At 31.7% G+C, this 21,989-nt stretch overlaps 3 protein-coding genes across 5 annotated transcripts; all 3 read left to right on the top strand.

The window, feature by feature from the left end:
* The first annotated feature begins 1,040 nt into the window (after positions 1 to 1,040).
* On the top strand, positions 1,041 to 5,499 carry Mms19 (MMS19 nucleotide excision repair protein). Its single transcript, XM_011145597.3, has 11 exons — positions 1,041 to 1,293; positions 1,437 to 1,675; positions 1,760 to 2,092; positions 2,184 to 2,778; positions 2,950 to 3,231; positions 3,314 to 4,029; positions 4,110 to 4,367; positions 4,445 to 4,609; positions 4,693 to 4,911; positions 5,074 to 5,194; positions 5,316 to 5,499. The coding sequence occupies exons 1-9, from the start codon at positions 1,188 to 1,190 to the stop codon at positions 4,885 to 4,887; spliced, it is 2,889 nt and encodes a 962-aa protein (XP_011143899.1). The 5' UTR covers positions 1,041 to 1,187; the 3' UTR covers positions 4,888 to 4,911; positions 5,074 to 5,194; positions 5,316 to 5,499.
* Positions 5,500 to 9,102: 3,603 nt separating this feature from the next.
* Positions 9,103 to 12,168, top strand: LOC105185813 (cuticle protein 67). The gene is made up of 2 exons (XM_011145596.3): positions 9,103 to 9,249; positions 11,683 to 12,168. The coding sequence occupies exons 1-2, from the start codon at positions 9,238 to 9,240 to the stop codon at positions 12,064 to 12,066; spliced, it is 396 nt and encodes a 131-aa protein (XP_011143898.1). The 5' UTR covers positions 9,103 to 9,237; the 3' UTR covers positions 12,067 to 12,168.
* Positions 12,169 to 13,477: 1,309 nt separating this feature from the next.
* LOC105185811 (probable cytochrome P450 6a13) lies at positions 13,478 to 21,951 on the top strand. Of its 3 annotated transcripts, none has more exons than XM_019842649.2 (7): positions 13,478 to 13,569; positions 15,806 to 16,172; positions 17,298 to 17,820; positions 19,289 to 19,510; positions 19,666 to 19,917; positions 20,020 to 20,220; positions 21,301 to 21,951. In XM_019842649.2, exons 2-6 carry the CDS (start codon positions 15,840 to 15,842, stop codon positions 20,184 to 20,186), a joined length of 1,497 nt encoding a protein of 498 aa, XP_019698208.1. In that variant the 5' UTR covers positions 13,478 to 13,569; positions 15,806 to 15,839; the 3' UTR covers positions 20,187 to 20,220; positions 21,301 to 21,951. The 3 variants fall into 3 exon arrangements, with proteins under 3 accessions (XP_019698208.1, XP_019698207.1, XP_011143895.1); XM_019842648.2 differs by having other exon boundaries at positions 21,287 to 21,951; XM_011145593.3 differs by lacking the exon at positions 21,301 to 21,951 and adding an exon at positions 20,310 to 20,653.
* The last annotated feature ends 38 nt before the right edge of the window (positions 21,952 to 21,989 follow it).

Below are 21,989 nucleotides of genomic sequence, written 5' to 3'. Positions count from 1 at the left end.
AAGCTAAGACTCCATGCATGCGGTGAGCTGCGGCAAATGCTGCGATGACCAATCAGGAGAGAGGCGCAAGTCCGGTTGCGGCAAGCTCCGGCATGCGTCTGTCTCCTGATTGGTCACCGCAGCCGTTTGCCGGAGCTCACCGCATGCATGGAGTCTTAGCTTTATTCTCTTAAGCTAAGACTCCATGCATGCGGTGAGCTGCGGCAAACGGTTGCGGTGACCAATCAGGAGACAGACGCATGCCGGAGCTTGCCGCAACCGGACTTGCGCCTCCCTCCTGATTGGTCACCGCAACCGTTTGCCGCAGTTCACCGCATGCATGGAATCTTAGCTTTATGCGTTATGTATTATGTGTTATGCAAAAGCCTGTGCTCTTGCCTTTAAATTCGTTTTAAATTCATAGAACCTGATGCTTTAGCAGAGAGAAACCTGAGAGTTTCTCTCTGCTAGCCACCAGGCCGGTTACGCCGGGATGTCTTTTCTGACGCTTTTTTTATATCATAATTATATTATTATGATTTTTTGTTTCACCTGGAGTGTGCCTCTTCTAAATAATTACTTTTTACAATTATAATAATCTTAAAAAATAGAATAAATTATACCCACATATGAAGTGTTTCCAAACATCCTCTTTTTGTATCGCACCACACGAGCAACAATTAACCATTTTTTTATTCTTAAAATACGTTAAGTCGTCTTCTCGACTACTCGATGATAGATGTCATCAAACATCTCGATCTTATCTCGATTCGCTGATACATCGGTAGTCAAAGTTAAGCTAAGACTCCATGCATGCGGTGAGCTCCGGCAAACGGCTGCGGTGACCAATCAGGAGACAGACGCATGCCGGAGCTTGCCGCAACCGGACTTGCGCCTCCCTCCTGATTGGTCATCGCAGCATTTGCCGCAGCTCACCGCATGCATGGAGTCTTAGCTTAATTCATTAGTTCAGCTATAAAGAACAGACCCCTTTACACTTTTCACCACGTATTTTTGCCAAATGCTCCTTCCTTATATTCTTTATTCAATGGTTTATTCATACTATGTATATGGAATGAACGCCAGGTTGTAATCTAAAAAACCTCATAATTCTCAAGAAACCTTTATATTTAGGAAGGACAAGAAGACAATTCATCATATCAAAAGAAAAAGAAGAATTTACTCTTGGCTCTTGTAAACAATAACACATGTTGATTATGGCTTTGTCTTTGAAATTTAACTTAAAAGAGAAGTTAGACATTAATTTCACAAATACAACAACATTGAGTCTATTATGCAAAAATATAGCTTCAGGTATGTATTATACATATATAAATATTAAAATTTTGTTTTGTTAAAATATTTAAACATTTTATGAATTATAAATATATTAGACAGTTGTAATTAAAGAAATGAATATTCAACAAGTTGTAAAAGTCTAAAATATTTTGCTTCAGAAATAGCATCAGGTTCTATGAAACTTTGTACTTTTGTGGAGACACTAAGTTCCTATACAACAAACCAAAATGTTCATGTAAGAGAAAGAGGTGTTGCTATACTTTCTTCTGTTTTATCACAACTACCTCAATATTATCTTAATGAAACAGAGCTACATTTCATTGCAATGTTTTACTGTGACAGGATAAAAGATCATGATAAAGTTATACCTTCTGTATTAAATGGTATTCTTGCAATTGTAAGTATTTGTTTATAAAAATTTAAATCATTGTTCTTGTAGCCACTGTATCTGTCAGACTTTTATGTATAAACTTTGTTTTAGGTGAACATGAATTATTTGCCTCAAGATTCACTATTATCTCTCTTAAGATCAATATTTGAACATATTCAATGTCAATCTCTACTAGTACAAGAACGTCGCAATATATATTTAATATTTAAAATTTTAATAGAAAACAGATTAAATGATTTGAGATCTATGGGATCAGATTTAGTTCATGGAATTATTAATACTATGGATGGTGAAAGAGATCCGAATAATCTCATGATACTGTTTAACACATTACCATATATTATAAAAGAGTTTCCATTGGGTCATTTAACAGAAGAAATGTTTACAGTTATGGCGTGCTATTTCCCAGTTGATTTTAATTCTGTAATTATATATATATATGTATATATATACACAAATTTATTTCTTTTATATAAAATCATTAACATAAAAATTTATGATTTATATTTTACAGTCTAGCAGAGAAGATACAAATTTGAAAAGAGAAGATTTGGTAGAGAAATTGGCACCTTGTTTATATGCTACCTCAGAATTTGCAAATTATTGTATACCTGTCATAATTGAAAAATTATATTCTTCTCATAGAGTTGCTAAACTCGATAGTTTGAATTTATTACATGACAGTGTTCAAATATTTGGTGCATTAAAATTGCAACATTATTTATGTGAATTATGGACAGCTTTAAAGAAAGAAATTATGTCAATGAAAGATGTTAAGGTAGCAGATGCTGCTTTGGAAGCAACAATATCTTTAATTACAGTGATGTCTTCTACTGAAATCTTTTGTAAAGATTTTGTTGACAAAATAATTGCTGATATAAAACCATTAATATGCGATGTGCAATTTAGTTTATTTAAATCAGCTGAAACACTATTAAAAAGAATAGCAACAATCAGTAAAGAAACATGTATGCAAGTCGTATTAACTATAATACCTCTATGTATTGGACAATACTTCACAAATATTTCATGGGACAATAAAATTAAGTTGATGGAGACTTTAAATGATGTTCTGAAAATATGCTCCAACCATGGATTTTGTATTGAAGGTATTACATTTATTGATATTTTTACAAATATTTTCAACTTTTTATTACAATGTATCACTAATGTTATATTACTGATCATTATTAATTATAATGTAATATTAATGTAATATTGATTATTATTAATTATAAATAAAATAATTACAAATAAAGCAAAATATATATATCTTTTAGATATTCCAGAATTAAAATGGACAAATATAACTCAATTATACTTAGATGGTTTAATAGTAGAAAACATTAAATTAAGAAGTAAAATGTTCTGTGGCTTAATAATTCAAGGACCATATTTAAATGAAACACAACGTTTTATATTATATAACGTGATATGTGATCAAATTGAAATAGGATGTGATGAAATACAGACAATATGTCACACAACTATTCTAGAATTTGCTATGTTGTATTCTCAAGAAATAATATTGTTAGTTGAAGAAAGATTTTTATTAAACATAGGTAAGTTACATGTAAATTACAATTGATATGAACTAATTTTTATGAATGAAAATGAAAGTAATATACCATTTGATTATTCCAGATGATACAAAAATCAAATTACTAAAACGCAGAATAAGGACATTATTAGCAATTGCAAAGCTATATGAATTAGGATATATAATTCTTCCAGAAATCATTAACTTATTAACTAACAATGTTTGTGCTGATATATGCATTACAATACTACTGAATATTCAGAAGCTGATTGCTTCAGGGAAATTTGATTATAATATACATCAGTTTCTATATGAGAAATGTCATGTTATAGATAAATTAATTTCATATAAAACAAGCGTTATCAATCACAAAATGTTGATAGATAACGTTTGTCAATTAATTATGCGAAATCTTACAGTTGAACAGCAACGTACGATTGTGACGAAGTACGTTGTGACTTTAAATGTAAAATCTCCAGAAACAGACGTGGCTCTGATAATGAATCTTTTAATCCCTCTGCGAAAAGACGTCAACTTTTATATTAATGATAATATGATAGAAAATCTATACAATCTGGCTGTTAATACTCACAGCTCACAATACACAAGACAAATAATCTGTAAATGTTTATCCGTTTTATTAAATAAAATGGAAGCTGAAGATCTTAATCGGATTGTATCTTATTTTGAAGAAAAGATAAGCAATAATTTGAAAGAAAACATTGATATGGAATTGGAACATGTAATTGATTTACAAATTTGGATGACTAAAGCACTTATCATAAGGGGATATAAGAAATCTCAAGATCTTTTGGAAAATGTACGTATGATTCATACATCGGCGATTCTTGAATATAAGATTTAAATATTAATGCACTAATATATATTTTATTTTCACAGCTCACACATTTACTAACACATGATCGAGTAGGCCAATACGTAAGTCAACAATATCAAATTTTAATAAGCAATCACGAGGATGTTTTAACGAAGGAAAATTTTTGCGATATTAAAATATTTCACAAACAAAGGGTGTTTGAGTATTTACTGCAAGAAAATAATAATGTCGTAAATTCAATGAGACAGAATTATCTTATCGCGTTAATATATTCATTGGAACAAATATCTACGGAATTAAAGTTTTTACATTTAGCCAGGGTAAGTACATTGCTAATGCATGTTGATAATATTCCATGTAATATTCTATGATAAATAAAATTTTTTTTATATATCAGCTAGTACCACTATTAATCGAATCGCTGTCTCTCAGCGACGTACAACTGATTCTTTGGACGTTGAGATCGCTCAAGTCTTTAATTAATAGTAAACACGACATATTTTCTAACAACGTACAATGCATTATACCGAGACTCTTACAATTAGCGACGAGAGAAAGCATGGTAATTACTAATTGTATCAAGTTTGATTTCTTTCGAACTTTCTCTTTTGTACAAGACATCATGTAGCATTTCAATGTTGACAGAATGTTAGAATTGCAGTACTGGAGTGCCTGTCATATTATGCTGATTATCCTACCGTCATAATTTATCCATACAAAGTACTCGTATTAGACAAGCTGGGAATCATAATCGACGACCATAAACGTCTAGTTAGAAAGGCGGCTGTGGAAGCAAGAACACGATGGTTTATAGTGGGTGTATCCGAAGATTCAGAATGAATATTTTTTTATATATGATTTTATGTAAATATTTTATATAATAATTTTCTCTATCCTCTGTAAAATATAAATTTCTTATTATTGAATATTAACATGTTATATTCAGAAATAAGTATGATGAATAAGTTTTGTTTTTATTTATGCATACAGTTTGCATTAGTTTATCAAATTGGTTTCCTTCTCTAGAACGACTCCCTTATCCTTGATGCCTTTCTTAATTAAATAAAGACCTAATCTTGATAAATGGATTATAAGATCCATAGCTATTACCGTGGACATATTCAGTACAGTGCAAGCATGGGCGACGGTAAGAACACGCAATTTTAACACTTACCTTATTTGTTTCCTAATTAAAAATTTCCTTATGTTTTTATCAACTCCTGTTCCTCTTTCTCGCTTATTCTTTGTTATTGTCTTTACGTGTTTAGATGTGGTAAAGAATGGCGCGTACAAGTACGATGACGGTACGAAGTATATCGGGGATTGGAATAGCAGAGGTTTGAAGCATGGCGCTGGTTTATTAGTTCTTCCGGACGGAACACGATACGGCGGAGCATTTCAAAGTGGATTATTTTCTGGATTAGGAGTTATTATATTTCCCGATGGAGCAAAGTAGGTTTCCGTTTTTCCTTTTTATAACCTCGTATTTTTGTTTGTGACCTTGTATCTTTGTTTCGTTTTATATTCATTGAAATGTATAGGTATATTCGTGTAAAAATTTTACGTCCTATATTTTTTAGATATGAGGGAGAGTTTATGCAAGGATGGTTTCATGGTCATGGTGTATTCTGGAGAGCTGATGGAATGAAATTCGAAGGGGAATTTCGTGGTGGTCGCGTTTGGGGCTTAGGCATGTAATCGTATTGCAACAACTAATTGTGTTAATTATAATTACAGCAATTACTAACAGGTACATTGTAAATATAATTTGGAAATAACTAGTTTATTTATCTGATCACCATAGGTTTGGTGACTTATGCCGATGGATCGCACGGATTTCCGAGAAACGAAGGTTTCTTCCAAGATTGTAGATTGGTAAGACGGCGACGTTGCCCGGATATTGTTCAGAAGGCGCAAAAGATTTCAATGATGGCCCGTGTTCAAAGCAGCTAAAGTGGAATAAGATTGATTATAAATTTAAATAGCGCAAACTTGTAAAAGACATTTTAAAGAATATTTAAGAAAAATAGGATGTCCTTTAGATATCTTTAAACTTTTCTGGCTGCGATTGAACTGGATATAGATTTTACCACTACATACATACAGTCGGTTGATTAAAAGTTATAACATATTTCCTCGGTTATTCGACGCATTTCGTATCTAATAAGAAAATGTATCTCTCAAAAATTATTAAAAAAATATTTTAATTAGCCAAGCATATATAACTTGGCGTTAAACGTATACAAAATTAGCGTTATATGATGTATGATTTCATGCTTTTTGATATGCATGCTAATCAGTATGCTGTAAATATCTCAGTTCACTATATGGATCATCAACTATGTATTAGAAGGTCTATATAGTGAACCAAGTTGCATGTTAATCAGCATGCATATCAGAAGATATGATCAGTGTTTGTTATTTCCTACTAAATTTTTATTAATTTATTGTATCTATGTTGGTATGGAATAACATTTAATGACTGAAATTCGTATTTACAATGTTAAAAATAATAAACAAATTGTTATTTAATGGACACATACACATTACATTTTAATGAAAATTTTAGGAGAGCCACTATAGTACCATTTTATCCTAAATTATTATTTAACGGGAAACCATTATAATGTTAAATAGTCAAGGGATTAAAAGACGTCTTTTATAAGTTTGTATTTTCTGAGAATGTGCAGAAGTATACATATATAAATAGGCAGAATAGAATAAATTACCAGGCAAAAGAATATAGTAGTTCCTTATTTTTCTTTAATTAGTTAAAAGTTAATTAATTTAACAATATTTAATTGTATTTAATCTTTACATATGATCTTTTTCTATTACTGAACACTGATTACCGGCATTATTATTTACGAGTAAAATTTTGGTTTATATAAATTTTATCAGAAGGTCGACACATGATTGGAAAGAAGAATATATCTTTGCGAATTATTCACGTGCAACTGAAATGCGGGCATACCTGCAATGCCAGTTTCTTAAATATAGAATCGAGACCATAATTACAACGAGTTGCGCTCCAGAAGAAAAAGTTGGAGAGGGAACAACAAGGCTAGACTACTTTCCGTTCACATTTCGCAAAGGCGTGGCCGAGCCAGATGTTCCAGTTTTGAAGACGAAAGTGTAGCAATTGATCGATTTCTGATAAAAAAGAATGTTTTAATGTAACTATATATGCAATTCACTTTAATTTCAAAAATAATATTATGTGTTGAACACACATAATACTTTGTGTTGAATATTTTAACATCTAAGGATTAAAGTATATATTAGATTATCTGAGACAAAAAGAGACAAAAGATCATATATGATTATATATAATTATATAAAATTATATATATGACTATATATTTTGCCTGTAAATGGTCAAATATATATCCAATAAAAAAAATATTACAAATGTTTAATCTTTAAAAATATTAAAAAACATTTTTAAAATGTTAAAAATAATTCTAAACGAATTATTAATGTAAAATAAATATTAAATAAACGTTAAATAAATATTTTTTGTATAATGAATGGGAGAAATGTAAAAAGAATATAAAGTTAATATTTAAAAAACGTTCAAAAAATATTGTCTGCTAATTGGGTAATATATCCACACAGGAAAAGGATAATATTAAATGAAAAAAGGAAGAAATAGTTTTATTCAAATAAACATCGCCATCATGTGCTGCTAAAAGCATAAGTATTTACTTCAATTGTATTTGTACAAGAATATTTTTTTCATTATTGATATATATGATTATGCATGATTTTATATGGCTATATATGAACAAAGTTTATATATTATCTTTTTTCCCGAGTATATTCAAACTTCAAATTTATAATCTTTTATAATTTTTTTAAATTTATAATATTTTAATTTATAATTTTTTATAATATTTTAATCTATTAATTAATATTACAAATATAGAATAACAACCCTGCATAAAATGTCGGATTAAAACGCATTAAATAGTATTGACATTTTGAATACTTCGGAATTCTGTTTTCTGGCTTGAACAAAGGGATTAAAAAGTATTGGTTCGCATTAAACTTTGCTGCGCTGAATGTGAGACGACAATGGTGAATGCTTTGCATTGAAAATGTTTATAAATTTTTACTTTCTTATTATAAGGAATTGTTTCTTCTTTCTGATTATTAATTAAATTAAAAAACATTTGTCTACAAAATTGTATTGTCAAACAATCAAATATATTTTATTTCGCCCTTATGCATTAAAAAATATACAAGTCTCTTTTCAAAATAGCAAAAATTAAATGAATACGCACTTTCGCATTAAAAAGAACTAACCAGTTCAAAACGTTCTTCGTATTCAATCGCGATCGATAACCTTCAAACGCATGCGAATTCTCGTATTAAAAAGGATTCACTTAGCTCAAAATATTTTTTGCATTCAATCGCAATCGATAACCTTCAAACGAATACGAACTTTCGCATTGAAAAGTATTTACTTCTTCTCCTAATTGTTTTCGGATTCAGAGGCATACAAGATTTTCACATTCTATTCCCCGCATCGCATTGAAAAATATTGGCCCGCTATCCAATTCGAGATTTCCACAAAGCAGAATTCACGACGAAATCTCGTGAATGCGAAACAATACTTTTAAATACGATATTTTATACAAGAAAGTCAATCTGTCGAATTTTTACCTTCACAATTTGATTTTAATTTACTTTGGGATATCAATTGACTTTTTTAAAGATTTTGCAAGAAATATAGATGCTATTCTTTCGTTATTATACGTAAATACATATATACGTTCTAATTTTGTAAGATTAAAAAGAGTTGAAACTCTTAAATTAACACAATAGTTTTAAAAATTATATTACTTTTTTCAAATCTATATTAACTAATGAATTATATAATTTAGATTTAATTTAACTTTGTTAATAATCGAAATAAATACCCAACATATATCCGATAAAATAACTTATCGCCGTTCTGTCGGAACGTTATATTTAATGGAGAGTAAGATATTCGACACAATGGCGCAATAATCAAATTTATCCTTGACACTACTTCTCCCACCATAACAAACTGTGCACACCGAAAGATTTCGAGGTTCATCGCCGTTTGTTGGGCCAAGTATAAAAGTACCGATTGTCACTGATGGTAACATTCACATTTCGGTACAGATCCGATAAAGTCGTCGCACAATCGTTCTAAGTACAATGACAGCTAAGGTACGTGTAACTGAGTTATTTGTATAAAATAGTTCAAGTAGAAAAAATCAAAATTAATAATTAATTATGTGGTAGAAATATTAACAATATAATTATTAAGAAATATACTATACAATAGTAGCTACGAGAGACATATGAGACATACATGCATGTGCCTAGTGAGAAATGATTCGTCGATCGACGTCGAAACGAATTGATGTCGATTTGAATTTTTAGACATCGATTTGACGTCGTTTCGACATCGGTCGACAAGTCATTTCTTGCTGGGGTGTATCGCTCATATGTCTTTCATAACTATTATCGTATAGTAAATTCAAAACATATATCGAGTATAAATAGATTAAGATAACCTAAACAGAAAATACTTTTATCTAAGAAAGAAGGCAGACTAATCTATGCTTGAACTGTAATGGGATAAGCTCTGTAGGGACGATCTCATTGAAAATAGCATCGATTTGTTGACTACTTCTTAGCAATAAATATTGGCATACAATTTCTTCCTCTCTCTCTCTCTCTCTCCCCCTCCCTCCTCTCCCCCCTCTCTCTCCAGCTTTATACATTACTCGTTGCTCACGTACTTCGCTTTTCACTATTAGCTGACATTCAATATTGCTAGGAGACAGTCAACTATTTCTGTTTGTTTTATAAAATTATGGCTACAAAACTCGTCTCAAGGCATTACAGATTAGTCTATATTTTCTCATTGATATTTTAAAATTCCTCGCGGTTATTTACAAAGTGATAAAAGAATTTTCTATTCAGTTTGACCCAATTTAACCTTTTCATTTCTAACGTCGACTTTAATCGGCATCCATGCGAGGATATATCTGTACATACTTATATATACGAAAGCTGACTACAGTCAGTATTCACGCGATAAGCTATCCATACTAGCGCCGACTTTAGTCGGTTTTCGGTACTTTGCATCAATTTCACATAGCCTATAATAATTATTTTGATTTATACAATGCCTACCAAAAGTTCCAGGCCACCTAAATAATTTTTTAATGGTTTGAAATGTAGGACTGAAATTTATAGGGATACAATAGGATCACAAAGTTTATTATTTAACCACAAAAACACCCACCTCCACATCCCCGGGGGACAGGAGGAGGGAGAAGGGAAAAAATCTTAAATGGCATGTGAGATTGACTGAGGGCTCGTTCGAAAAGGCTTTCCGAAACGAAAACAACGCGAGGTCGCCGAGGTCTCTATAATTTGTTTTCGCAGAGTTATGATCATTTGAACATTTCTATTGAGATTTTGCGATAGCGAGGGCCTACGGCGACAACAGAAGAAAGATAAGGCTTCACGCGGGCACGCGCGTTCTTGAGTGTGTGTGTGTATATATGTGTGTGTGGGGTCCTTATCTTTGTTGACACACCAAATGATGATGATGGTAGAAATGAATTGGATTTAAAATCAACCAAAAGTATGTTAAAGTTGAGACTTCAACCTTTAATTTAAAAAGAAAATCATTGTCTTATGACCATTTGTCGCTGAGTAATCATTGTTCAAGGTTAAGCAATATTCAACGCATATTTTTTGATGCCATAATTTTTTTTAATAGTGTATATTGTTTTTGTTAATATATGAATGGTTTAAAGTAATGCAATATAATTAGGAGAAACATTATCTCCATTTAAATTCTTATTCTTATATTTTTATTTAAATTCTTAAATATTTTTAACTAACCAAATCTAAATTACTCTATAAGATTAAACATATTTCATTCTATCTACAAAGTGGACACTGCTGGCGGAATTCGTTGTACGGCGGAAGCTTACTTGTGGAAAGAAAAGATTAATTGTGTATGACGGGTAATATTTTCAGACAATTCATATCGTCTAAATCAATATTCGGAATTACTTTCATTTTTCAGATGATTTTCAGAAGCTTTTCCCCACTTGTTTCCCCCTAATTTCCTCGTACTGCACTCGCTAGCCATAGATCTGATAATCACCGCCTTAGGGCTGTTGACATCATAGGCGTTTACTAGTAGTTATAATTACAGATAATTATATAACTATTAGTAAGTGCTTCTTAGATGTTATGATGTTAACGGTCTTGAGGCGATGAGTGCGACTGTCAGATGTACGATCGTGCAAGTGCAATAAGGAGGGAGAGAGATGAAAGGAAGTAAATGGGAGAAAATTCTCAAAAATTGCCTGGAAAATGAAAGTAATTCTGAGCACTGGTCTAAATCATAGATTTGATCGACAGCTTTTTAAATAACGTTATTTTAAACAGAGAGAGAGAGAGAGAGAGAGAGAGAGAGAGAGAGAGAGAAAGAGTAAGTGAATGGTGTATGTAAAACGTATTGAGGAAGAAAAACGCTATCGGTACCCTCCCTCCCTTCCCTGTGTGTGTATTATACATAAAATATAAAATACACATAAATATGGGTATATTATAGAATGATCTCTTTTTCAGTTTTTCGTAATTTGCGCTTTGCTAGCCGTAGCTAACGCTGGCTATGTTGGAGTGCCTACATTGCAATATCAAATCACACCGATAGCACAGATTCAATCTCACGCTATCACATCAACATCTGACAACATATTACGTAGCCATGGCAATTTGGCGCAAGTGGCCACGCAAACGAAGACTATCGACACGCCGTTCTCCAGCTCGAGTAAAGCCGACATTCGCGTGACCAATCCAGCGGCTGTCACCTACGCGCACCTTGCTCATCCGGCTACATACGGCGCCGCTCCCGCCGCTCCAGCGGCCGCTCTTGGAGTTGCTTATTCACCAGCTGTTGAGGTGTCCCATATGAGTTATAGCAGCCCGATCGGAATCGCATATGCTTATTGAAACAAATTGTATTTCCTATATCTCGTTATGCATATCAATATAATATAATATTTATTCCTGGTTAAAATTTTGACACATATATAACTGCTTATGCGATTATATAAATTAATGATAGTAATGATTAATCAATGATAATTGTTATCATTAATTTATACCATTTTCTATATACGATTATAAATAATATATTATCAAACGGGACCTTCTCTACTTTTTATTGCATATTCTTGTAGCCCTTCTTCAGACCTTTCCAGACGTCTTAAAGACTTTTAAATTATGATGTCATAAAGACGTCCTTTTTCAGACGTATCATTTATTACATATAAATGACGTCATTTTTAAGATATTTTAAAGACTTTTGAATTATGACGTAATCGTGACAGAAAGAATTGGCAGTATTTTGACGCCTTCCTCTAATAATGCCAAAAATCTTCCTAATAGAGTAGATAGTATGTATAAATCTCTTCCTCCTTCATTACGTAATTGCTTTATTACATAACACAGAATATATATTGTATATGCTCCAATAGAGGACGATTCAAATATTCATTTTGAAGTTTTTAATGATGAGCTATCATTGATAGACAAACATACGTTGGATGAAGAAAGATCATTAAGTGATAATGCTGATCGGGATAAACTACGATGATAAGAAGTATTCCCATATAAATATTTAAGACACAACATACATTTTTTTTCCATTATTATAAATTTTTAGTGATCATGAGTTACCGGACATTCTGTATATATATGTATATATATATATATATACTTTTTTATTTAGCTCTTGATAACACAGATGAGGTATCAGATGATGCTACGATTGATATGGAACACGCAGAACATAACATAATTTCTATTAATAAATATCATGTATTGTATGTTATATTATATTAAATAAAATCACATTTTATTAAATAAAATTAAATTTTATTATATAAAATTACGATTATTTATTAAAATTACAGTTACCTATATTACCGACTATTAGATTATAAACGTCTTAAAATTATCTTAAATAAGACGTCGTTTAGACGTTTTAAATTAATGTCTAAAAGACGTCTTAAAATAATGTCTAAAAGGCGTTTTAAAGTAATCTAAAAGACGTCTTAAATCGGGACATAAAACGTCATAAAGGCGTCATTTTGACAACTTTTTAGGACGTCTAAAAAATTTTAAGACGTCTTTTAGACGTTTTTTAGACGCCATATTGTTGTGTGGGATTTTTTTGATGCGTGTTGTAAGACATATGATGTATTTTGGTGTGACCAGTTAAACCAGATAAAATTCTTGCTTCTCATCGTGACGCACACTAATATTTGTATTATCATTTCCTCCTCTCTCTCTTTCTCTCTCTCTCTCTCTCTCTCTCTCTCTCTGTCTCTCTCTCTCTGTCTCCTTATAACTAAAGCCAACATTGGTCGCAGCGACCAGTCGTATTTCCGTAATATCGTGGAAAGTTGATATAATCGCAGTATTGTGGACATAATTACTAGTTATTTCCAGGTATATTATCCGCTGCTTGTTCGTTACGCTATTTTATTTGAGATCGTATCCACTAGGAAACTTTATTACATTATGAATTATACAAACTATATATTTTATTTAATAATATATATATAATTATTTATTATATACAACAATTAATTATTATATGAATAATAATAGTGATGATTTTAAAAAGAGAAAGATTTATAATTTTTATAAAAATGGAAATCAAATAATATTGCTCATTTATGTATAGTACATAGTGATATTTATTTTAAAAATATAACTATTTGTGACTATGTGATCTTTATTATTTACGAAATGATTTCTCCATTTTTTCTCTTAATATTATATTTTCTAATCTAAGAATATATTTGAATAATCCTATTCTTCTCGAATTATAACTGCTTATGAATCCGGATCAAGAACCATCGTAATTTTGGTATTAGCGTATTAGAATTTTCGCAATTTTAATATTCAAAACATTGGAATATACGACGATTGAGATATCTTCTATATACAGGGTGTGGTAAAAGTCTGGGAACACTCAAATATTTCTTAAAAAATGAATTTTAGAAAAAAACGTTTCAGACAAAAAGTTGTAAAGTTTAAAAAGACGTATTCAACGGTAATATCCGCTTTACCTTGGGTGGCATTGTCAAGGTCAGGTCAAGGTCAACCCGATATTTGTAATTGGAATCCCCCACTTTTTATTACATATTCTTGTAGTTTACCTCGAGAGCTTTTCAAAACACTATAATAAAGTTTCTTTTCGTTAAGTACTTTCCGAGTTATGAGACACGAAGGTTGCAATATCGCCGACATTAGTATTACCCAAAATGTACCGCGTGGAGGTTGCACGGTCGGATTTACATCTCGTGTGTACGTGTGTGTGTGCGTGCGTGTGTAAAAAAGTGAGTGAGTGAGCAATTGAATGAGTATATATCTACAAATATAAATGTTGGAATTGTTGACCTTCTTCAATTTGACACTGAAGCAGTCGATCATGAAAGCTCCTACTAATATTTTCCAATGTTTCGGAGATAATTAATGCCACTTCAGTGGTAATTCGGTGCCGCAAAACATCCAAATTTTGAGGTTTTGTTTTGTAAACGCGATCTTTTAAATATCGAGACGATATTATTCCTGCTATTCACAATATTTTCGGTTTAAATTTTGATACAGTTTGGTTTCAGCAGAATGATGCCCCTCTCCTTTTTGGATTGCAGGTACAACAGTTTTTAAATAACACTTTTCCTGAAAAATGAATAGGAAGGAGGGGACCAAGTTGAGTGGCCATCGAGTGGCCACCCCGATCACCTGACATGAATTCCTTGGATTTTTTCTTTTGGGGTTATTTAAAAGATCGCGTTTACAAAACAAAACCTCAAAATTTGAATGATTTGCGACACCGAATTACCACTGAAGTGGCATTAAGTACCTCCGAAACATTGGAAAATGTTAGTAGGGGCTTTCATGATCGACTGTTCCAGCGTCAAATTGAAGAAGGTCAACAATTCGAACATTTATATTTATAGACACATATTCATTCAATCACCCACTCACTCACTTTTTACACACGCACGCACGCACGCACACACACACGCACACACGAGATGTAAATCCGACCGTGCAACCTCCACGCGGTAATGCTTGGTTGCGGTTACTGTCTTGGGTAATGCTAATGTCGGCGGTACTGCAACCTTCGTGTCTCATAACTCGGAAAGTACTTAACGAAAAAAAATTTTATTATAGTATTTTGAAAAGCTCTCGGGTAAGCTACAAGAATATGTAATAAAAAGTGGGGGATTCCAATTACAAATATCGGGTTGACCTTGACCTGACCTTGGCAACGCCACCTAAGGTCAAGCGGATATTACCGTTGAATGCGTCTTTTTAAACCTTACAACTTTTTATTTGAAAAGTTTTTTTCTAAAATTCATTTTTTAAGAAATATTTGAGTGTTCCCAGACTTTTACCATACCCTGTATATAAAAATAATAAAAATATAGATTTTAACTCTAAATTTTTTTATTCTATACTTTAAATCTTTGTTCCTCTCCTCTTCGCCCTCTCTCTCTCTCTCTCTCTCTCTCTCTTTCCTTCCTCTCCATTCTTCCCATCTCTCTCCCTTCCCCCTCTCTCCTTCTCTCCCTCCCTCTCTCTCCTTCTCTCTCTCTCTCTCTCTCTCTTTTCCTTTCTTTGTGTCTTTTTCTTTTGGAAGGTGAAAATTTACTTGAATTTTGTATTTTAGTGAAAATTTACTTGTGGTCAACGAGTATAAAATAATGGAACCTTTCACAATATTGTGCAGTGCCGCTGCTGCAATTCTTGTTTTTTATTATTACTTTACTTTGAACTATAACTTCTGGAAATCACGGGGTATTCAAGGTCCAACACCAATACCGCCGTTTGGCAGTATTAAAGACGTTCTACTTATGAAAACGAGTATGACTGAATATTTGACGGAAATTTATCACTATTATAAGAATGAGACTATGATCGGTATATTTGCTAGAAGAACACCTATTCTTATCGTGAAAGATCCAGACTTAATCAAAGACATTCTTATCAAAGATTTCTCCAACTTCGCAGATAGAGGACTTACTACACACAAAAAGGTATCAGTGCTTACAAATATTTTATGATACATGTAATCAAGAGGGAGATATATAGGATGTCCCAAAAGTAACGGACCATCCTAATAACTCTTCAGTATTGAAGTTTCAAGGGAAATGATCTGAATAAAAGTTGTAGGGATTTAAGTGAGTTACCTTATGATGACCTTAACTTTGACCTTGACCTCTATTTTCCAGGTCATTTGAAGGTCAACTTGCGTTTTTTAAATGGGAACTCTTATTTTTTATTATACTGTTTTTTCTACTAATTAATTCGAATAACTTTTGTCTAAAACATTTTTTTATTTGTCTAATATTTTTTGAGATATTTGAGGAAGACTTGATAACTTTTCCAATATTTAACTTACGATATTTTGCTATTTGTCGGAAGAAAAAGTGGTGCTAGATTTTCTTGCTTTATTTAGTCTCAAGAATATATTGTTATAATAGCGCCCTGATTTTTGTTAATTTGATGATTTTGAAATTTCCAAAAGTCAATCCTTATAACTTAAATCCCTACAATTTTTATTCAGATTATTTTCCTTGAAACTTCAATACTGAAAAGTTATTAGGGTGTCCGTTACTTTTGGAACACCCTGTATATATAACTTCCTAAATTATTTTTATAGTATTTTTCTAGTTAATATTTAAAAAACTATTATTCAGAAACGGAAAAAATGTTAGGAATTGTTTCAAAATTTATCTATACAGCATACTTTATCTCAGGAACATCCGACAGATATCATTTGGAGATACTGCAATATCTTGAGGATATAAAAATGTCCGTTGTTTTAGATCCCACAGATATCCTACGAACATCCTTTTTAGTAACTGTAGTTATTTTTCAGAAACTTTTAGTTTCCAAAAATTATTACTAAAAGAGATATCCGTAGGATATCGTGAGATCTAAAACAGTGGACATTTGTATATCCCCATGATATTGTTATAGGACGTCCTTTAAATAACTTATGTTGTGTGGGATGAATTTTTTTATTTGTAAAATTTTACACAGTGTAACTTTCAACAATAAAAATCATTGTAAATTGTATTACGTTTTTGTGATAATTCCGTAGAATCGTCTTGCAATTTAATAAGATCCCTTTTAAAAAGATACAACATTTGTTTTAGGCCGAGCCGCTGTCGCAACATCTTTTTCTCTTAGAACCGAAAAGATGGCGCCCTTTAAGAATAAGGCTGTCACCTGTTTTTACATCTGGCAAACTAAAAGATATGTTCCCCTTAATATTAGAATGTTCTAGTCATCTGGAACGATATGTAGAGACATTAGCGAACAAAAATGAGTCCGTTGAATGCCGTGAACTGACGGCCAAGTATACGACTGATGTTATCGGCAGCTGTGCTTTTGGTATCGATACGAATTCTCTGTCAGAAGAAGACAGCGAATTTCGTAAAATGGGAAGAGAAATATTTGCTCCAAGCTGGCATAATATGATACGAATGAGAATGAGACAATCCTTACCATGGCTCTACGATAAGCTTGGTTACATTCTACCGCAAACACGAACCACCAAATTTTTTACACGCATCATCGTAGAGAATATCGACTACAGAGAAAAAAATAATATCGTCAGACACGATGTCGTTGATATGTTGCGCGAAATAAAAAAGCACCCGGAAAAACTCAACATCGGTAAATATCATCCAATCAATTGATCATATAAGTATACAGGATATTCCATCTTAATAGTGAACCTCGATTATTATTGCAGGGAACGATCGTAGAGAAAAATGTTTCAGACAAAGACAGTTGTAGGGTCCAGAGAGGGTCATCTGATGGTGACCTTCATATTGACCTTGGGGTCAAATTTGAAGGTCATTCGGAAGTCAATATAAAAATTTTAAATAGAAACCACTATTTCTCAGTACATGTTCTTGTAGCTTAGCTCGAGAGCTTTCCAAAACACTATAATTAAGTATGTTTTTATTCAGTATTTTCCGAGTTACAATACTGGATAAAAAAATATTTTATAAAAATTAATTAATAAATTAATTAATTAATAAAAATATTTAATTAGTGTTTTGGAAAGCTCTCGAGCTAAGCTATAAGAATATGTACTGGATAATAGAGTTTCTAGAGAGAGAGAGAGAGAGAGAGAGAGAGAGAGAGAGAGAGAGAGAGAAAGAGAGAGAGAGAGAGAGAAAGAGAGAAAATAGAAATCCGTTTAAAATTTTTATGTTGACCTTCGAATGACCTTCAAATTTGACCCCAATGTCAATAAGAAGGTCACCATCAGATGACTCCCTCTGGACCCTACAACTTTTGTCTGAAACATTTTTCTCTACGATCGCTCCCTGCAATGATAATCAAGATGCACTATTAAAATGGGCATCCTGTATATCCCTTATTATATAAACGAGAAATATTTTACATCGTAAAACGCGTTTATGTGAAAAATCATTTAGTAAATAATGATAAAGTGGAATTAAAATTCATTAAATCACCGATCAATTGAATCATTTATCGCATATTTAAAACGGGGTCTACAATAGGTGTAATAAGCTTTCAGCTTTTTGGTCTAAGCTTTACCAATCTCTTCCCATTTCATATCCTTTATGTTGTGATCCTTTATAATATTTATTATCCTTTATAATATTTATTATTTTTTGCATACAAACAGGGATTTGCTTGTACAATTATTATTGAAACTTCCTCGTCAATGTCAGCAACGTGTTCTTTGTTATCGGACATTTTGCCAAACCAGATCGAAATGTACGTGAAAACGTGTATGTGTACCTAAATAACTTTTCTTATTGGCTGAGAGGAATCGGCCTTAAGCTTTAATTCCTAACTTTAAAAGTTGGGCAAATCGATAACAAAGAACATGTTGCTGACATTAACGATGAAGTTTCAATAACAATTGTACAAGCAAATTTGTATGCAAAAGATAATAAATATTATAAAGATCACAACATGAAAGAAATGAAACGGGAAGCAATTGGTAAAACTTAGATCAAAAAGCTACAAGCTTACTACACCTATTGTAGACCCGGCCTAATTCATCCAATTCATTCTCAGTTTTCACTAATTATATAAAGATCAAATTGTTCTTAAAAACGTGTCTAACCAAGATTTAATAGAGAGACATAATATATTCCAGAGCTGACCGATACTTTGTTGACATCTCAAGCATTCGTATTTTTTATTGCTGGCTTTGAAACTTCATCGACGACCATGAGTAATGCACTTTATGAGTTAGCGCTGAATCAGGAGATACAAGACAAGCTACGCGAGGAAATTCACCAAAAATATATGAATATTAATGGTGATTTAACATATGATAATATTAAAAAGATGAGTTACTTGGATAAAGTTTTCAAAGGTTTGTTTAAAAGAAATATTAAATAGACACTAAATATATTATTGATTTTCAACGATATTGTGTATCGCAGTCTTAACAAACTTGGAATTAATTATAATGTTCTTAGTATTAAGCGTATTTTGATGACTTATCTTTATTGGTTTTGATATATGTAGAAACTCTACGAAAGTATCCGCCATTGACATTTATCATGAGGAAAGCAACATCGAGTTATACCTTCGCCCGTAGTAAAATTACTATACCAGAAGGCCAAAGAATATGGATTCCGGCTTATGCAATTCAGCGAGATCCAAATATCTATCCAGAACCAGACGTTTTTGATCCAGAAAGGTTTAGTGAGGAAATTATGCAAACTAGACACGCAATGACGTATCTGCCTTTTGGTGATGGTCCCAGAAATTGCATTGGTAAAAAGTTAAAATAGATTTACTAAATATTCTTTTTCAAGCACATTCCTTTTAAATTGAAGATTATTTTATTTTAAATTTCTCCCATAATTATTGTGTTAGGTGCGCGCTTTGCAGTTTATCAGACCAAAGTAGGACTTATCAAAATATTACGATATTATAAAGTCGAGGCTTGCGAGAAAACGCAAATACCTTATGTAATTGATCCCAATACATTTCTATTAGCACCAAAGGATGGAATACACTTAAAAATAACCAAAATTGATTGAGCTCAATTTAAGCTCATTTGAAATTTTCTTTAGAGTAAGTATAAAAAAGGGTTGAAGAAAGCATATAGTAAAAGCTTCCGATTTTGAATAGATTGTAACATAACTTATGTATTACATATACAGGGTCCTCAAAAAGTCCGGGAACGCTAAAATATTTCGAAAAATATGAAAGATACGAAAAAATGTTTCATACAAAGTTATAGGGCTTAAAAAGATCTATTTAGTAGTCATATCAGTTTGACCATAAGTGGCGTTGCTAAGGCCATATGAAAGTCAACTGTTTTTTTAAAAGGAACCTCCTATTTTTTATTGGAAATTCTTGTAGCTTATCTCGAAAGCTTTCCAAAACATTATAATGAAGTCATTTTTTATTAAGTTCTTTCCGAGTTATAATGCGACTTACTGATTTTCGGAAATTTCAAAATCATCAAATTAACAAAAATCAGGGCGCTATTGTAACAATATATTCTTAAGACTAAATAGAGCAAAAAAGTCTGGTACCACTTTTTCTTCTGACAAATAGTTAACGAGATATCGTGAGTTAAATATTGAAAAAGTTATCAAATTTTCCTTAAATATCTCAAAACATATTAGGTAAATAAAAAAATGTTTCAGACAAAAGTTGTTCAAATTAATTGCTAGAAAAAGATGATATAATAAAAAATTGGAGTATCCATTTAAGATTTTTGTTAATTTTGACTGGACTTTTCAAGGTTACCCCAAGGTCAAATTCATAGCGTCAGTAAATAGATCTTTTGAAGCCCTACAACTTTTGTCTGAAATATTTTTCTCTAAAATGTCGCGTTAACGAAAAAATCGGGTGATCCGGGTAGTCTAAAATACCCAGTACATACCCTCACTCGAGTATTATATTTGATGGTTAACTCTACAATTACACTGAAAACAAACACCATCAAAATGAATATGATACAATTAAGTGAAAGTATATTTAGCCTATTTATTTATTCGATCAATTGCTTATTTTTAAGTTCTTAAGTGAAAACAACAAATAAACAAAGATTTTACTAACATATGCTTTCATTTGTCTTTATTTGTGTATATTGCCGTCTATTGCAAAATTTGGGTGCATTTAATTTCAGGGTTTCCTTTTCAGGATTTTATTTGGGTGTTATTTTGAGGGTTTTCGTTAAGCGTTAACCTTCATTTGGGTGTAACCTTCAATTGACGATTCGAAATCACACCCAAAATTGAGCGTTTATTCAGTGTAGTGTGTATAACGCTCAAAGTTGAGCGTTTTTTATCGGTGTTTAACACCCAAAGTTAAGCATTTTTTTAGTATTAACACCCAAAATTGAGGATTTTTTCACAAGGGTACACTCCCTAATTGGTTATAAACCACTTTTAAAGTCATTTTTAGTAATAAAAGAGGTTTTAGAATATAGGCCTTAGAATAACTATATTCGTGTACACTGTTTGTCAAATATATATATATTTCTATAATTATATCATGTAGAATCATTAAGATTACATCGTTAGCCATTTTGGCAAGAACAGTTGAACAGCCTTACAAACAGTCAAATAACTAAGTCGTATGTTATAATCAAGTAAAATAATATATCTATATGATATTTTCATTGTAATTACTGCTAAATATATTTTTACTCTTTATTATTACTATTAAAAGTGAGTACAATTATTGATATACTTGAGTTCCGCCAATATCTTTTGCATAACATCTTATATTTTTTCTACTAAACGCGGCCAATGGGGCATAAGTGATGTTCAAAAGTTTACGCAAAAAAAAGAAAAAAAAAAAGAATTCAAAGAAGGCAGTAAAATTGT

This window comes from Harpegnathos saltator, unplaced genomic scaffold (genome assembly GCF_003227715.2).
Source record: "Harpegnathos saltator strain DR-91 unplaced genomic scaffold, Hsal_v8.6 scaffold160, whole genome shotgun sequence".
NCBI lineage: Eukaryota > Metazoa > Arthropoda > Insecta > Hymenoptera > Formicidae > Harpegnathos > Harpegnathos saltator.
The sequence above is the reverse complement of the archived record's forward strand: the minus strand, read 5'-3'. Positions and strand labels throughout refer to the sequence as shown.

Excerpts from the sequence above, each read along its gene's own strand:
- Mms19 (XM_011145597.3), top strand. The coding sequence starts at position 1,188 with ATGTTGATTATGGCTTTGTCTTTGAAATTTAACTTAAAAGAGAAGTTA. Across the intron at positions 3,232-3,313 it reads AAGATTTTTATTAAACATAG|ATGATACAAAAATCAAATTA; the intron begins GTAAGTTACATG and ends TGATTATTCCAG. Across the intron at positions 4,030-4,109 it reads CTCAAGATCTTTTGGAAAAT|CTCACACATTTACTAACACA; the intron begins GTACGTATGATT and ends TTATTTTCACAG.
- LOC105185811 (XM_019842649.2), top strand. The coding sequence starts at position 15,840 with ATGGAACCTTTCACAATATTGTGCAGTGCCGCTGCTGCAATTCTTGTT. Across the intron at positions 17,821-19,288 it reads CCCGGAAAAACTCAACATCG|AGCTGACCGATACTTTGTTG; the intron begins GTAAATATCATC and ends AATATATTCCAG. Across the intron at positions 19,918-20,019 it reads TGGTCCCAGAAATTGCATTG|GTGCGCGCTTTGCAGTTTAT; the intron begins GTAAAAAGTTAA and ends TTATTGTGTTAG.